At 44.2% G+C, this 17,620-nt stretch overlaps 2 protein-coding genes across 2 annotated transcripts in view; both read left to right on the top strand.

Annotated features, from left to right (window-relative positions):
* The window catches only part of pgm2l1 (phosphoglucomutase 2-like 1), a 24,913-nt gene extending 14,181 nt beyond the window's left edge, over positions 1-10,732 (top strand). The window contains exons 7-14 of the mRNA XM_063205620.1: positions 887-1,076; positions 2,389-2,486; positions 4,252-4,432; positions 4,756-4,849; positions 5,523-5,652; positions 5,913-6,102; positions 6,968-7,101; positions 8,575-10,732. Of these exons, the coding sequence (XP_063061690.1) occupies positions 887-1,076; positions 2,389-2,486; positions 4,252-4,432; positions 4,756-4,849; positions 5,523-5,652; positions 5,913-6,102; positions 6,968-7,101; positions 8,575-8,677 (1,120 nt within the window). The 3' untranslated portion in view covers positions 8,678-10,732. The remainder of the gene's footprint in view (positions 1-886; positions 1,077-2,388; positions 2,487-4,251; positions 4,433-4,755; positions 4,850-5,522; positions 5,653-5,912; positions 6,103-6,967; positions 7,102-8,574) is intronic.
* A 790-nt stretch (positions 10,733-11,522) lies between these two features.
* LOC134454546 (uncharacterized) lies at positions 11,523-16,629 on the top strand. The gene is made up of 2 exons (XM_063205616.1): positions 11,523-11,729; positions 12,260-16,629. The coding sequence occupies exon 2, from the start codon at positions 12,267-12,269 to the stop codon at positions 16,137-16,139; it is 3,873 nt and encodes a 1,290-aa protein (XP_063061686.1). The 5' UTR covers positions 11,523-11,729; positions 12,260-12,266; the 3' UTR covers positions 16,140-16,629.
* Positions 16,630-17,620: the final 991 nt, after the last annotated feature.

Raw genomic sequence — 17,620 nt, 5'->3', positions numbered from 1 at the left:
AGCCTCTAGTGAATCAATCGACAAACATCACCTCTTCCTTAGATGACGAACAAATTGCACACTTTCCATCAGGTCTTTTAGAGCTAAAGTGACTTAACTTTGTATTGTCTGTGATCTGGTTCCAGTTTATGCCCTCATCATCTAACATGTGGGCTGTGTATATAATGTGCTGTGTATACAGTGTAGCGATGATAAGCTATACCAGAGATTCTTTAAGTATATAGAGATATTCCAATGTAATAGGTTGCTATGGGCACCTAACATGACCAGGTTCCAGTCTGCCTAAAGGGGCGTGTCATAATACTCCTAGCATTGAATAGAACAGTCCTTAGGTCTGCCTAGGTCTGCCTAAAGGGGGATTTTCCCCCCTGCCCCTTGCAATAATAGAACCCGGAAACAATGGGCCAATGGAATATCTCTCTCTCTACTCTCTCTGGCTATACTGCTCTGTCTCTATAAAGTGACGTATCTCCATGTTGTCTATCCTCTCACCCAGAGAGCTGAACAGCAGGTCTCCCCTCAAGGTTATGCGCTCGTCGTTCTGTAGTGTGGGGCATAATTATACTCTTTGTACATAATATGCTGGGTATGTGTATAATGTTTTAGAATCTATACCCTGTATGTGACTACTAAACGCCAGTCTCCCCTGAAGTTTGTGCACTTGTCGTTCTATGGTGTGGGCCCTGCATGTGACATGTACCTGTATACTGTATAGATTAAATTGTATAGACAATCTAACGCCGCGTTGTGACTGCCTTCTCCTCAGAGAGCTGAACGCCCAGTCTCCCCTCTAGTGTGTGCACTTGTTGTTGTGGGCCCCATATGTAATGTGTATATAGAAATTAAATTATTCAATCTAATTCAGCATTGTCTGTCTTCTCCTCAGAGAGCTGAACGGCCAGTCTCCTCTCAAGTTTGTGCACTCCTCGTTCCACGGCGTGGGCCATAACTACGTGCAGCAGGCGTTCCAGGCGTGTGGCTTCCCCCCGCCCATCGCCGTCCCCGAGCAGAGGGACCCCGACCCCAACTTCTCCACCGTCAGCTGCCCCAACCCGGAGGAAGGAGCCTCCGTCCTGGTGAGGATGTGGATACACGACAGACAGACACGCATACACACAGACACATAAACACAAAACTGGCACACACATGATATGCGCACACAAAGCTATGAGACAGTAAAATGATGAAATGGTGCAGCTATGGGTTCAGGGAGTCATATGGTTATTGTCCAGACAGTGGAAATATCCGTCTTTGTTATACTGTAGATTTGCTCTTTTCAAAAGTTGCAAATTACAAATGAAACACTCACACACATACACACTAGCTATTCTCTTTATAGGACACTTGTTTTGAATGGCATAGTGTGGTTGTATGTGTTTTCAACTTAAATAGCACACCTTAGGCCCTTCTTTTTTTCTTCTTTGGGCTTTCGCCAGAATCAACCTTGTTCTCTTACTGGTACTACGCACCGGCTGCACATTTTATACCTATGCTGCGCACTGGTACTGTATGCACCTGCCTACCTTCAAGACTGGCAATAAGCACAACCGGATGGTAAGACAGGCTGTGTTGTCTACCCAGGTTCTGCTTGGTTGGCACAGCTTTTCTTCCGGATATTTATACCAGTCTGGAGGGCAGAGTAGGGTATACTTGTTCAGGCTGAGCCAATGTGGATATAGAGTGACAGGCAAAGCTATTTTCAGGTCTCTGGTCTCCAGAGATGCTCTGTTACTCCATTGTTGTCCAGGGTTGGACACACACACTGGGTCACTTTCAGTTTTTTTCCTTTTCGATGAATGGAAACCTTTTTTGCATTGTCATGGTGTTCTGTGGTATCTAGATTGATGAGGGGGAAAGGAAGAGTCAAATCTGGTTTTAGATGAGACAAAATGTGGGAAGGATGACATTGTGAAAGGACTCTGGACTCTGTCTGGGTTACTTCAAGTGTTTTTTTTCTGCTATCTGTGGAAAAAACTGCTTTGACTTGACATTGTGTGCTGTGGTATTTAGAAAAAAGAGAGGTTCAGATGAGGCTGAGCCAACAAACTAAAAGTTGCATGAGGCAGTTCCTGCCTTGTACACATTAGAGTGAATTGACTGAGTGAATTAACTGAGTGAAAATACTGATGGCACATAATGACATAACGAAGTGAGAGAATCCATTTACAAATGTCACAGTAAGTCACTTAGTCCCTTGACTGCTATGGCGCGTGAAAGCCATTGATGTAATAAAATAATAAACTGTAATTAACACGCTTTATGATGCTGCCGTTATCCAGCATGTTAGGGTAGCGGGACATGTTTGCTATGTAGGTCACCAGAAGACCTTAGTCCTCAAAAGTGTGTGTGTGTGTGTGTGTGTATGTGTGTGTGTGTGTCACGTCTCAGGAGCTTTCCATTCGCCTGGCGGAGAGAGAGGGGGCCAGGATCGTCTTGGCAACTGATCCTGATGCTGACCGCTTGGCCGTGGCCGAGATGAGTGACAAGTATGTGACCATGATCATGATGCCACCTACTGTAGTTCATTGTTGCATTAAATCACACTTAGATGATGCTACGACGGCCAACGACACTTACGCTTATTTACTGTCAGGGTTCTAAATTAACACCAGCCAGCCGGGCAAATGCTGGTGAAAACTCAGTTTGGCTGGTAGGAAAGTGAACTTACTTGCCACCTTGACTGTTAGAGAAGAGATGTGTGACTAGAAAGATATATAACATCTACAGCCCAAATTGGCGAGTGATGGAAAACTTAATTTATTGCACTGTATACAGTCCAACGACAGTTATTTAGTTCCACGTTATTTGTTACAGTCCCCTTTTTGTTATGGGATCTGAACCTTAAACTTAATAACCAACTGCCAAACTATTAGGACACGGCTGTCCACAATTAGGCCAAGGCTACCAGTACAGTCCTGGGAATACACACCTTTCCCCTCCTGGGCAAAGGGCAGCCTCGACAGACAGGTTTTTATTTTTCACAAAGGTTAACATTGCAGAGGAATATGTAAAACTTGTGGTCTAAACCACATTTTTTTGAACATGGATATACAGGATTCCTCATGACCAGTGATGTTATCGCTTCACTGTTAACCCTTCTGCTCTACTAAAGAGCGGTGCAAATTTAAATCAGCTGACTTAATGAGTGGCCAGAGCAAGCATGTGCTCATCTGATGCATCTGATGATCAATTTCCCTCCATCATTGATGTATGCTGGCAAGTCCACGCTATGACGTCAACAGAAAAAGCAAGGTGTGATAGCCGAAGTTATTCAGGCAAATTTACATGAAGGCCATACTCTCTCAACCATTTTTGTGTCTGTAACTTGTATGACCAGTCCCTTTATTAAAGAGGTCTGTTTGAGCAGTAAGCACTAGCAAGAAAATGTTTTATGTAGAAAGCTCATGAATTCATAGGATGAGGCCCTGTCGTGGCCAACCGGTAGGGTACTCGTCTGCCATGCGGCCGACCTGGGTTCGATTCCCGGCTCGGGTCCTCCTCATCTCTCTCCCCATTCGCTTCCTGTCCACCTCTCAAACTGTCCTGTCATCAACTAAGTTGTAAAACACCAAAACAAAAATCTAAAAAAAAGAATTCAAAGACATGCGTACATATCAACTTCCTGTGCTCTTTTACAAACAGGCCCGTTATATAACCTACTAGGTGAGTGGAGGTAGGGTATTTTAGAAGAATTTATTGTCAAAAAGGATGTGAGCCAGCTTGTTGCCTCAGGGTTGATAACCGTTAGGCCTGAAGGAATATTTGTGTTTTTTTCCCCATTGACAACCAATTACAGTAAGTGGCTCACTGTCTAATAGCGACGCTGTATAGAAATGCAACCCTGAAGGAATTCTTGTATATTTTCCTTTGTAGTAAAGAGGTAGCGGTGAGCACATCCAAAATGTAGGTGCAGGGAAAAAAGGCTATACAAATATAAAATCAAATGAATAGCTCTAAAACGCTCACTGGGAAAGCAAAGCGAGAATGAGTGTGGGGGAACTCCATGTGATTTTATGAGTTACTTAAGTCTCCTTGGTGCCTAGGAAGAAAACAAATGTGACTGGGGTCTAATGGACTGATCAAAGCCACCTCGCAATCCAGAGCACATAGCAAACGGAATCAGGATTTAGATTGACTCGCTCCATTCAGTCCGATTCAAAAGGAAGTAGAACGGCATGACTTAGGTGCCCCATCATCAGAGAGATTCCTCTCTGCCATTATAATGGTGTTTTTCTTCCCCTTGCCCATCAGGTGTGAGTGGAAAGTGTTCACGGGGAACGAGCTTGCCGCCCTGCTGGGCTGGTGGATGCTGTACAACTGGAAGGAGACGCACCCGGACCCCTCGGACACCGACAAGGTCTACATGCTGGCCACCACCGTCTCCTCCAAGGTCCTCAAGGCCTTCGCACAGATGGAGGGCTTTCACTTTGAGGTCAGTCCACTCTTTTAAGTCTGTGAAGATTATCACTCACACAGGTCGTGTTTGTGTTGCACTGTGTACTTAATGGAAGGACCAGAGACCAAAACATAGGTTCACCACTATTTATTGGATGGATACTGAACTCACACGCACATTCATGCATGATGGAGAGCAATCCATATCACTACAGTGTAAGGCAGAAGAGTCAAGTTGGAGGCAACTGGCTGTTTTGAGGCTTTGAGTTTTCAAACAGGGAAGGGCAGAGTGTGTGTGTGTGCGTGTGCGTGTGCGTGCGTTAATGTAACTTTCTGTAACATCATCTCTCCTGTCCACAGGAGACCTTACCTGGCTTCAAGTGGATCGGAAATAAAATTCACGAGCTGGAAAAAACGGGGAACGAGGTCATCTTTTCTTTCGAGGAGTCTATTGGTACGTAGTTTGTTTTTCTCCCAAAAGGCACAGAGCATGCACAGATTCTAGCATCCCTTGCACTAGACACCAGTTGTTTGCCTTACAATGCTACAACTTCATTATAGTGACCAATATAGTTTTCCTGTCCACGTGGACAAGCCAAATCGATATGTTTGGGTTTGAATCTAGCTAGCGGTTATAAGCTCATATTGGGAAGGCGTGCCATCCCCATACAATGTTACTGTGCATGTGCACATTTGGCCCAACGGTACCATGATACCGGAATGTACAGAACAGACTGCATGTAAGGTGACCAGTGTCATGTTGATATGAGCTACCCATCGAGCTGAGATACCCACTACAACACACCACAGGAGCCCCCCATAAGGCTTAGGGTTATTAGATTAGATTAGATTAAATTAGATTTTGCCTTTATTGTCCCCGAGAGGAAATTTGTTTTCACCACCATCAAATAAGTTTACACAGCCAACATGTAGACAAAACATACACAATAGAGAACACAAGGACATCATATGTGAACAGCATGTCGATAGCTCATCGCGACAAAGCAGCCTATGTCGACAGAACACCATCCCCATTGCCCTATCCGTGATCTGATGACCAAGTCAATATTTTCCATTGGACCCAGTTGGCTTGTCCTTACAATGCCACCTGATCGTTTTATTCCCAGGGTTCCTGTGTGGCGGGATGGTGCCCGATAAGGATGGTGTGAGTGCTGCAGTGGTAGTGGCAGAGATGGCTGCCTACCTCCACACCAAAAACCTCACCCTCAACCAGCAGCTGCAGAACATTTTTGAAATGTGAGTTGAGCCACTGATCTTTAACAGTTTACTTTTTTGTAAATAGAAGACATACAAGATCCACAGAAATCAGATACTGTTTGTCAGATTGGTATCATTTAAAAAAAAAAAAGTAAATTTTTATGTTCAGTATTGCTGCCATTTTAGTGACTGGCTGAATTGAATGATAAAATCAGATGAACAACATCTTCATAGCACGTTTTTGTACTTTATATGACTTCATTGGTTCAACAATGTATGTTTTTTCTTTTTCTTTTTAGATATGGTTATCATATTTCCACAACGTCCTACGTCATTTGCAATGACCCCCCAACAGTCAAAAAAATATTTTCCCGCATTCGGAACTTTGAGGGCGAAAACGTGTACCCAAAGTCTTGCGGAGGGCACAACATCATAAACATCAGAGATGTCACCACAGGCTATGACAGCAGCCAGCCAGACCAAAAATGTGTAAGTGTGTCTCACTTCAAACTGGGATTTCACACGGTTTTGAAGAAATAATTTTAAATGGCCATTATGCAATATACTATAATATCCATATACTCAATGTTTCACTTTGCCTCCCATTTGGCACAAAACTCATACTTACAAATAGTGAAATACTTTAACAGTATGTTAGTGAAATAAACAGCAGCTGTAAAAAAAAAAGAAGTTTTAAAGAAATTCTTTGGCAGTGTACGACGACAACACTTTTAAGAAATTCATTGTATTGTAAAAACTGCAGTGTTACCATAGTTGCAGTAGTTATTTCGTTTGTAGCAGATACGCTACTGCTTCTGCCCTGATGTGGTGAGACAATGAGCAAAGTTACAAGCGAGGATTATTCTGACTGACTTGAGATGGAATGGCAGCAGTATGCAGTTTGTGCACAAGTCAACTCTTTATTCATCCCGAATGTAAGCGTGTTCCGGGAATCTTCCTGTTTCAGAATGTTCTTCCACGCGTAAACGGAGTAGTACAGAACTTGAACCCAGGACACTATTTCTCAAAAGTATCGTACGCTAACCAGTTAGTAACTTACTTGGTTCCCAATGGGAAATTGCGTTACAACCAAGTAAGTTGCTGATTTAGTTAGCAACGACACTGTCGAGAAACAAACCCCAGAACTTGTTTGAAATCAAAAACTCTAAATAAACCAAACACAATATAACGTTTGAAATCGTAATACTCCACGCACTGCACTCATGGTATTGTAAAACACGCAGGAGTAGTTGGACTATTTAGTTTGTAACTGATGTGTCGTTACTGCTTCAGGCCTGTGGTGGTGAGACACTGTTTAAACTGTAAGACGTTTCTGTTTCCTGTTGACACCCAGGTGCTTCCTGTGTCTAAGAGCAGTCAGATGGTCACCTTCACCTTGCAGAACGGCATCGTGGCCACACTGAGGACCAGCGGCACCGAGCCCAAGATCAAGTACTACACAGAGTTCTGCGCACCGCCCGGAAAGAGGTCAGCGCCATGGGCCATCGCAACAGAGAGAGAGAGAGAGAGAGAGAGAGAGAGAGAGAGAGAGAGAGAGAGAGAGAGAGAGAGAGAGAGAGAGAGAGAGAGAGAGAGAGAGAGAGAGAGAGAGAGAGAGAGAGAGAGAGAGAGAGAGAGAGAGAGAGAGAGAGAGAGAGAGAGAGAGAGAGAGAGAGCTAATGTGCATGAATGCTCAACTGCAATGGCCGAGGCCAGCGTAGCTAAAATGGCTCAACTGTTTTCTAATGTTAATTGTTTTTTAAATAACATGATTTTGGTAGGGCTTCTGCACAATGTGACTAATGCCTTCACTGTGTGAGGAGGCATAGACGAGCAGTGAGACCACACAGAACACCTTAACCCGCCTGAGAAACGTGTATTCAAATGGAACACTCTTCCAAATATTTTCCCGCCATCTGCTTTTCATGTGAAAACATTATTACTGTTCTGCTTTTCTCTGTAAAAGAGCATGTCAAACTTGCATGCGAACATGCAGGGAGTATGCAGGAAACGAACACGAATACAGCCCCAGGCGATAATGATGCTGTGCAGTGATGCAAATAATGGGAACATGCTGCAAGGACAAAGGAAGAAACTTAACATGCAAGAAGTCTGAAGAAAGGAGTGAAAAACACAATGCTTATTGTAAAAAAAAAAAAACTTAACATACACAGGGCATAAACATACACAGGGCAACCTTTTGGTAAAAGCATCTGGGCAATGACGGTTTAAGATATCATTAAGACGGTTTATCACGGTTTAACACATAACACGAAGACAACGTTTTCAACCATTTCATCAGAATATGAATATGAATATGAATCCAATCAATCACTGTGTTGCTTGGCAACATTGCTAAAAAAAAGTTGCCTGGGTATCATTACCTCTATATGTGCTCTTTTCTCTTTGGATTAATTCACATTCCCTGCTAGTTTGTGTACTCCACCCAAAAATATAAGAAGATTGAATATGTATATCAGTAGAATAGAGTTGCCCCGGCCAGGACTTACCGCAGCGATACACCAGCGGCGATGCGATTCAAGCGAGTGTAGCAGCAAGCGATATGAGGAGACTACAGTATGTCCGTACAGGCAGAAGGCAAAGCATTCAAGCATTCCCATTGGCTGTGGTCACTGACCTCTATACAGTCATTGGCTGTCGCAGCTTGTCGCCGAACCGCGTCATAGAAAGTTGAAAAGATTTCAACTTCAAACTGTCGCGCTCGTCGCGCAAATCGCTCTAGTCTCCAGAATCGCTTTTGTCTCAATACAAAGTCAATTACTTCCGTCGCTCGACTCGTTCAGATCGCCGCTGGTGTATTTCTGCGGTTAGACTTGTGCTTCCTCACGAAGCAGGGGTTTGAGTCCTGGCAGGGCCACTCTACTTCTCTTCGTCACAATGTACTTTCATTGTATGTGTTGTTAATAGTCATTTTATGCGTCCTATTTCTTTGTTTTTCAGTGACATCACACATCTGGAAGACGAGCTGAAAAAAGTGACCTGTGCTCTCGTTGAGGAGTTTCTCGAACCCGACAAGAATAATCTGATTCGACGAAAGGTCTAGCTGTGACACCTGCCCCCTTTCTTCAGCCTGTCAAAAAAAAAACACGCACTCCCTGTGTCCCCTCACCCCTACACCACCCCCAGCCTGTCTCATCAGTTGCTCCTGTATCGGGAGCATCGTCTGTGTGTGCAGTCTGCGGACATCCTATTGAATGTACCTCACTGTGAAAGTCACTCTTCACTTTATGAACTTCTGATTGGTCGACAGCTTTCTTTTTTTGGACCTCTGCCTAGTTGTTCGTTCTGCTGCTACTGTACGTCGGTGTGTAGACGCAGTACCTACCGTATGTCTAGGAGTACAAGTGCCCATCACCATTCAAAAGCATGGGCTGCAGCTTGCTCAGAGTGTGTATGAAATCTATATGCAGCCTTTTTTTGTTTTCTGTACTGAGACATCATTTGTCTCATGCACGTGTCTGCACTTGTCCTTTGCGTCTGATGCATTAAGGTATTTAGTATGTGTTTGATAATCTGATGGTTGGTATTTAACCCACATACCCACTCCCATCCAGGGCTGAACTAGCCATCTGGCATAGCGGGCATTTCCCGGTGGGCCCCGCTCACCCTCGTGGGCCCCTATTTTCAAAAATGGGGCCCTATTTCTCCCCCAGTCTAGCCCTGCTCCCATCCAACCCACTCCAGCAAGGCAGGCAGGCAGGCATGCAGGCAGGCTTGTTGCAGCATGTACATAAACACCATGTGCAATGCCAGCACGTGTGGATGTATATATTTATAGCACTTTCTCTCTGGTGTATCATGCTGCATGCGTACCGTACCGTGCTGTGGTGTGGTGTGATACGGTGTGTAGGTTTCTCATGCATTACACAGTGTGGTATTTCACCTGTCTGCGATACTAAGCGAACCACACCTCACACCCCCTGACCTGCCCAAATCCACCTCCCCTTAGTCATGTGTCTTGTGTCTTCGAGTGACAATCAGGGAGCTACAGTAGCTGTTCACTAGTGACGTGTAGAATCACTGTGAGCGCAACAGGGTCTGAGCAGTACAGGGTGACTATGAATACAGGCAATGTGGCGCTGGCTTATTATGCTGCTTACATGGGCGTTCATTGGTGCATAATGTGGCATGTTCTGGAGTCGACTGGGACTCTCTGCGAGGAGTGCATGTATGAAACGGTCTGCAATTCAATTGATTGTGAACTTATTGAGACAGTGATGCGCGTCTATAGAAAGCAACGCATATATGCCTGTGAGTGCCGTACCATTCAACACTTTTCTTATTTGTTCTTGGCTGTTGAAAGTTCAGCTCTTACCAAAACAGTTGTGTTAATTGTGTACCTATTGAAGTTGAAATACCACAAGGAAAATAAGTTTGCTGCTGAACCGCATAACCCAAAGCTTTTGTTTTTTATTTTAGGTTTAAAGCAGAAACCGGTTATTACATTGTGACTTTGCCATGTTAATGCGCAATGTGCAATGGTGTACTTTATTCTTGTTAAGCTTCACCGATATTTAGATATTATAATCCATTTCATTGGCTCATAAAGTCTGTAGTCTTGTTATCTTGTCTTGTTTTTGTATTTGTGTTGGCTTTTTCTCAGTACTTTGTAGCCGAACGTGTATCCATCCTAGAACACTGTGTATATTATAGTTGTCAGTATTAGTTATCACTAGAACTTAAAAGCTTTCTATGCTGTTTCCGTTGCTGTTGTACAATGCCGTTTTTTAAGTTCAATTTTGTTTTGTCTTACCATGATATCTTGATGATCAGGATAAATGTTAATGTGGTTTTATTTTCCTAGCATAAGATGATGTAACCACCAAAATACATTGTTTATAGTGACATGAATTTCAGAATTTGATGTAATGGCAGAACTTAATATGAACCAAACAAACAAAAAAAATCCAGTATGACTGGTGACCATGAGAAATTTAGAAGAGCGTATATATTTTTTCAATTATATTTTTCGAATATAGACATGAAAATACAAATGCAAAGACATTTGAGAGAAAGTTGGGAATACATTGTTGATTTATGTTTTCAGTTTGAATATTTATTTTCTGTGTTTACAGTAAAACATTCAATGCTAAGTCACTGTGTTGTGTAATTGTCCTGTGTTTTGTCTGACAAGTCATGGTAACTCATTCATAGTTTCTCCAAAACTATTTTGTCCCATTCAAAAAATGCATGTACATTAGGCCACAGTGTAGAACAGTTTTACTTTCAGCCATTGTGTTTTGATGTTGCATATGGTTGAGCAGGGGTTGCTATTCAGATGATGTGAGCCGAACATCCCCAAGTGACCATATTAATGACTTTGCCTACCTCATTATAACTAAGGCTACTGGTTCTCCCATTTCCAAAGCTTGTGATCTTCACCCCGTTTTTACTCATAAGTGGGTGAATGTAGTGGAGTAGTCATGGTAGAATATTCAATTTGGTAGAGTAGCTAATTTTGCTTGGACGCTGGGTCATATTCAAAGATCCTGTGTGTGTGTGTGCCACAGCAAAATGAAAATACACATTTTCAGTAGGCTACAATACATAACTGGAGATGGTCATCACAGCGCACACTGCGCACCTTCACCACTGATGCGCTCCTTGAGCGCCATCCTGTGGAAAATAAACAATCATGCGTCATCCGGGTGTGCAGCCAGCGAGAAACAATGTGCAAATCTGTTAATGTCTGTATGTGAAAAGGAGCAGGACATTTTCTTCCCCGAATCAAGTTATTTCATATAATACTTGATACGTGTTTGCACGACTCTAAATTGTTTTAACCACCACTAGGTATGCAATGACCATAGTGGAAAAGGTTTTCCTGTGTGACGCCATACCTGTTCCCAAGCCACCCCCACCTATGCAAGGACCCTTGCATGTATTCAAACAAAACTTTCCCTTTAGCCTACCTCGTGAAAACCACGAACCCCGATGGACCTGTAAGATGTTGCGTACTCCTACCCCCTTTGGTTATTTTGGCCGAAAATGACATGTGAAAAAAAGACTGTTTCTGACGATACCTTGGGGGAAGAAAAGATAGCAGAATAACTGGAGCGAGGACACAACACGTTTGACTAAATCGAACACGAGAAGTGAGTAAGCAAGGAAGCTACTGTAGCTACAAGAGAGCTTATTTTATCGACGTCGCTACAATGTGCATGTTTGCCCATACCAAATTTGCGAAATGATACATTTCCACGTTCACGGTCATTTGATTTGAGGCAGATCATGGTAGAAATGTGGGAATGTGGAGATGGTGTCAACATTCGATAGAAGCATGTTGGTGCAGTAGAACACTCCAGCCAGTTCACTAGTTCATTCATTCTTTTCAGTTAAGATTTTCGTTGATCTAAGAGTGGTGTGCCACAGTAACTGGATTACTACAGTACTGCTGCAATCACTACCAAGGACAGTTGGGTTAGTGTTTTGTGTGTGATAATATTTAATTTGAATGTTTTTGCAGAAAGGGGTGTGTCAGAGTTCAAAACATTACGGGTAGCCCATGATTGTATTCAGCTAAAACGTGCAGGAGTAGGGGAAATCTGACCTCCATACCACAACAGGGCTTAACTGTTACTGTCTCTCTTTCCTTCTTTTTTTTTTTTTTCTTTTTTTTTTCTAGAGTTGACATGGTGAGAACATCCACTAGGCAAAGGGGTAGGCCTAGAAGGCGTCCAGCCCGACATGGCACAAAGACAGCTGTACAGCATGCGATGCCATATAAACTGAGAAAAGATGCCACCACCAAGGATTTAGGTGTGGGCGACCAAACACCAGACCATGTTGTTGATGCAGTGTTGGATGACAACGGCTGTGCTGCAACAACAACAGCGGTCGGCACTGACCTGGAGAGAGAGCTGGTCACTTGTGTTTTCAGTGCCGCTGATACCTACTTTGGTCTCTCTCCGGAAGAAGTCAGGAGGCTGGCGTACCAGTTTGCCCTGAAACACGAGCAACCAGTATCTCCTGAATGGAGAAAGCACGAGATGGCCAGTGAAGGCTGGTTTTCTGTTTTCCTGAAGCAAAACCCCTCTCTCCCCATCAGCAGCTCTGAAGGATCACTTCCACCAGGAGAATATGGCCTTCACAGAAACAACGGCAACATGTTTTTGAGCAGCCTGGAGAATCTGATGAAGAGATGTTGTTTTAGACCCGAAGCAATGTGGTATATGCAAGAAATTGGCATTTCTGTGGATCATCTATCTCACAACAGGGTGGCAACCAGGGGGAATTACCAACAGGTACCAGTCAACAACTCTGTGGAGCAGAGTGGCCCGGTAACTGTGACGACGTGTGCAGTGTCCGCTGCAGGAACGACAATTCCACCCTTTTTTGCCTTTCCTGCATCTGAGTTCAGGGAGGACTTGCTTACGGGGGCACCTGCGGGGAGCTCGGGATGTGCTTCTTATTCCAATGGCTGGATGAGAGAGGACCAATTTATTGACTTTCTGAAGCATTTCGTTCGTCACTCAAATTGTTCTCCTGAGAGGCCATGTGTCCTACTGACTGGCAGTTTTGTATCCTACCTGTCCATCGGAGCGCTGGATTTTGCCAGAGAGAATGGAGTGATGTGGCTGACTCTCCCTAACCAATACTTACCCTTGAGGTTGTCTATGGAGTGGTCTATTTGCGAACCAATTACAACACACATACGCGCAGCAATAGAGGGCTGGTTACTTGCCAGTGCAGGGAAACCTGTTTCAGTTCAGTGCATTCCAGCTATTGTCGCTAGGGTTCTACCCCTGGCCACCCTCCCACGCAACATCAAGGCTGGCTTCAAGTCATGTGGTCTTTTTCCTCTTAAGCCCGACATTGTTACAGATTTCTCTGTCAACCACCATCCAACCCTTTCTGAAGCCCATCCCCATAGTAAACCGACAAGCACCTGCAACGGTGGTGGTGGTGACTACACACGCAATGCGGAAAACCACATGTACGCTGCAGAAGCGCACGATAAGAAAGACCACTGCGGAAATATAGAATGTTCTCACACCCTGCCCCCTCCAGGTGCCTCGACCACGACCAACGGCAAAACCACAGGCTGTGTTGACATTCAGGAATCGTCTGAGGAAGACGAGGGTTTCTGTCAGGTTTGCATGGAACCACAGGGCAACTCTGAGGTGGCGTGTCAACAGTGCACTGTTGGCAGGAACTGTACCTCAAGTGACGTACCCACTAGCATTGCCCCCATTGCCCAGTCACAGGGTGCACTACAGTCCACTGACAATGCTGACATCACCATGGACGATGGCCCCCATAAGCTACAAAATAATGCAAACTGTGACTCGTCCACCATTCAAACTGGACATAATCTCACCCACCCAGCAGCACCAGAAATGTCCCAGCCACAGGATGTTACACACACTTCCAATGGCAATGTATCTGTATGCTCTACTAATGGGACCTTACACCTCACTCATCACCATACTATCTCACCTAACCTCAACATCGAAAACCACACACATACAGCCTTGCTACCTACAACCGACACCCATACTGACTCAGTCGCCACCACTAACACACCCACAACCCATACCTCTGAAGACCACGGAGAAGTGGAGCTCCTCTCTGCTCTGGTCGATTTTCCCCAGAGTCCAACTCCTCTAGGCTCGTCATCACCAAAAAAACCCGCTGGCCGGACGCCGGACCATTTGGAGTCAGATTCAGAGTCGTCAGATGACGGTGATGGACTGTGCCAAATGTGCATGCAGAGATTTCCTCACGCCAACTCGGAGGTGCTGTGTCTGCAGTGCATTTTGCGCAGGAAGTGGGGCCAGAGTGATCACATGGACGTGTCTCTCAATTCGTCCTCCGTCACTTCATCACAGGGTGATTTTGAAACGGACCACGACAACACAGTGATCGGTGACCTAAGTACAGAACATCCCACCGCTGCTGCTGCTATGCACGAGGAGGACAGCCATAACCTCCACACACACTCCCTTAGTGACTTGTCGTCACCTACACACAATGCCAGAGATGATGCCCAATTCTTAGCTCAACCGGCAGGTGAGATCAATGACAGCCACCACAACCAAAGCCCTCAGCAAAGCACACTTTCAACATTCACTGATGAAACCTCAGACCTCACCAAACAAATTGCAGTGCCGTGCCATAATAATACAGACCACACTCCTGTAGACTTAGTTTTACCCCTCACTACACAGAATGACCGCTGCGAAATTCCTATGGAACAACACTGTTCTGCAGACGATACAGAATGTAATCCCAGTCCAACTCTAGGTGCACCCACAGAAACTACGTGGAAAAAAACAGGTTGCAGTGGTTCTCCAGGTGCATTGGACAAAGATGGAAATGCTTACAAAGTGTTTATGCCACTTTTAGAACAGAGTAGCACAGATGCCCCCAACCCCAGTATCCACAATGACAGCCATGGCCTCCAAAACCTCTCCCACAGTGTCCCAGAGCCACCTACCCACAATCACTCCCATTCTATGTCGCAACCAACAGGTGAGCTTGAAAACAATCCTAACCAAAGTTCCTCATCCGTCATTGATGACAGCTCAGACCTCCCTTGCCACGACACTACAGTGTCCTGCCATGAAATGACAGACCACACTTGTGGAAACCCAGACTCCTGCTTTAATGTACAGGATGACGGTTGCGAAACCCCCATGGAACTACACTGTTCTGCCACAGAGGCTTCCGAGTGTTCCCCCAGTGAAATTGCAGACCCTTCCACAGAAACTACTTGGCCAACATCAATTCACCCCCCTTGTCCAGATTCATCCACAAAAACTACTGAAATAGCAGGTGACATTGCCGTATCATGCCATAGCATTACAGATCACGGAGACGTTGGCATCCCCCTCGGTGCACAAGGCGGCAGCTGTGAAACCCCTATGGAAGAACACTGTTCTGCCGCTGAGGCGTCAGAATGTACTCCCTGTCCAATTGTAGATCCATCTACAGAAACCACTGGCCAAACACACGATGGTCACCCCCCTAGTCCAGATTCATCCACAGAAACGACTCGGGAGCTACCAGGTCAAGTGGTTGCACCCTGTGAGAAGGTCACAGATCACATTCATGTAGATTTAGATTCCCCCCTCAGTACACATGAAGACGGATGTGAACCTCCTGTGGCACAACGCTGCCCGGCCACAGACGTTTCAGAATGTACTTTCAGTCCAATTCCAGGTACATCCACAGACACAGCTGAAGAAACACAAGGTCACACTGCTGTGTCATTCCATGGTATTACAGATGACACAAAGGAATACTTTGACTCACCCCTCATTTCACAAGATGGCGGCTGTGAAACCCCTATGGAACAACACTGTTCTCCAGTTCCGGGTCCATCCATGGAAACTACTGGCCAGACACCAGGTCAGCTTGGCTCTTCAGAATCATCAGACGATGATGACGATGACGTCTGCCAAGTGTGTATGGAGCCTTTTGAACATAGTAACTCAGAGGTGATGTGTCTGCGGTGTGTTTTGCAGAAGAAATGGGGGCGGCAGAGTGGATCATTTTTCTAGCTGTTTTGCCTTTGTGTATGTTTCCCTTTGATTTTTTACTGTTAACACTGGACTGCACCTTTGTACAAACAGCTACGTAAATGTAAATAGACAACAGGCTTTGCAGAACCTGCAAAAGTCAACATGGCCTATATACAGTATGGAACAGAGGGTGAAAGTACAGGAATACTATCCAATGTAAATACAGTACATGTTCATTGAAAACAAAATGTGTTTTTTAGTTATGTTAAATACTCTTTTCATGTGGTCTTTGTCATAAGGGGTGTGAATTATGGAACATACTGCATCTCTGTGTCTCTTTTAAGATTCATGGTGTTACGTCATTCAGATGTATTTGTAGCGAGAATTGTGATTTTAGAGGCAGAGTCAGAATTTTTTTTCACTTTCTCACAAAACTGTTTTTCAAAAGTGATTGTAAAACTTGTTTCATAATGTTCTGTATGAATAGGATGCCATTAATTTTTTTGTCTTAATAAATAGCTGCTATTGATTTTCTTCTCTCACTTCATATGTGTTGCTGTCTGTTTAACTGCAACCTGAAAAAAGGGGAAGTTGTTCCCTGTTTCCTACTGTGGTGCCTTATCTTTCTAGTAATGTGTACAGCTGAAGACTGTTTGAAAGCATAAACATTGCATTTAACCTGACAGGGTAGTTAATGGGCTCGTTTTGATGGTGCAGTGATACTTTTGCTATGCAGTGCGCATGCACACTTTGTAAGTTTGATGCATAGAGAGAATATCTATAATCTATGGTTTTATGTATTCTGGAATGCATCAAACTAACAAGGTGTGCATGCGGCACGCTATATAGTAAAAGTACTGTTCCATACAAAAACAAGCCCAATAAGAGATGTCTATGGGGTGGCTTATTACAATGACACTGCATGGCCAACAGCAGAGCCATCTAATAATAAAGTTGCGCAAACCGGGGACCAGGAAGTAGGTTGGTGATGTGATTCGCGTAGATTAAAATGTTTCTTAACAGTAAACTTCTGTTCGTTGGAAACTAACACAGAACCATCACATACCAAACAAAGATTAAGTACAAACAAATTACATTACCTTTACCACATTTTCTGTGTTCTACGGCCACCTCCTAGAACTAAGTAACTTCTAATAGAACTAAAGTCAATGGGGATTTACATGTTAACGCTATGTGAGGCTCCATGAGAGCCGCCATTGCTGTGGAAAGATTGGTCCATAGAGGTCTATGGGACGTAACTCTGTTATTAGATGGCTCTGGCCAAGTGTATTGGACAAGGCAAAGTCACATGGGATATCTTTTGGCCCCTGAAATTTGAGACCTTATCCACCTTTCACCTAACCATAGATGTGTGTAATGTGGTTCCAACACAAACTAGTAGCGTTTCCTTTTACTTTTGGCCTGATGATGTGAGAGGTCATAATTGATGATAGAGGTTTAATTTAATATATTGCAAAAGCACAATTCAAAGGTCACCCCATCCCCCTTCCCAAAAAAGT

The sequence above is a fragment of the Engraulis encrasicolus genome, chromosome 8, assembly GCF_034702125.1.
Source record: "Engraulis encrasicolus isolate BLACKSEA-1 chromosome 8, IST_EnEncr_1.0, whole genome shotgun sequence".
NCBI lineage: Eukaryota > Metazoa > Chordata > Actinopteri > Clupeiformes > Engraulidae > Engraulis > Engraulis encrasicolus.
This window is presented reverse-complemented; position numbering and strand designations above follow the sequence as displayed.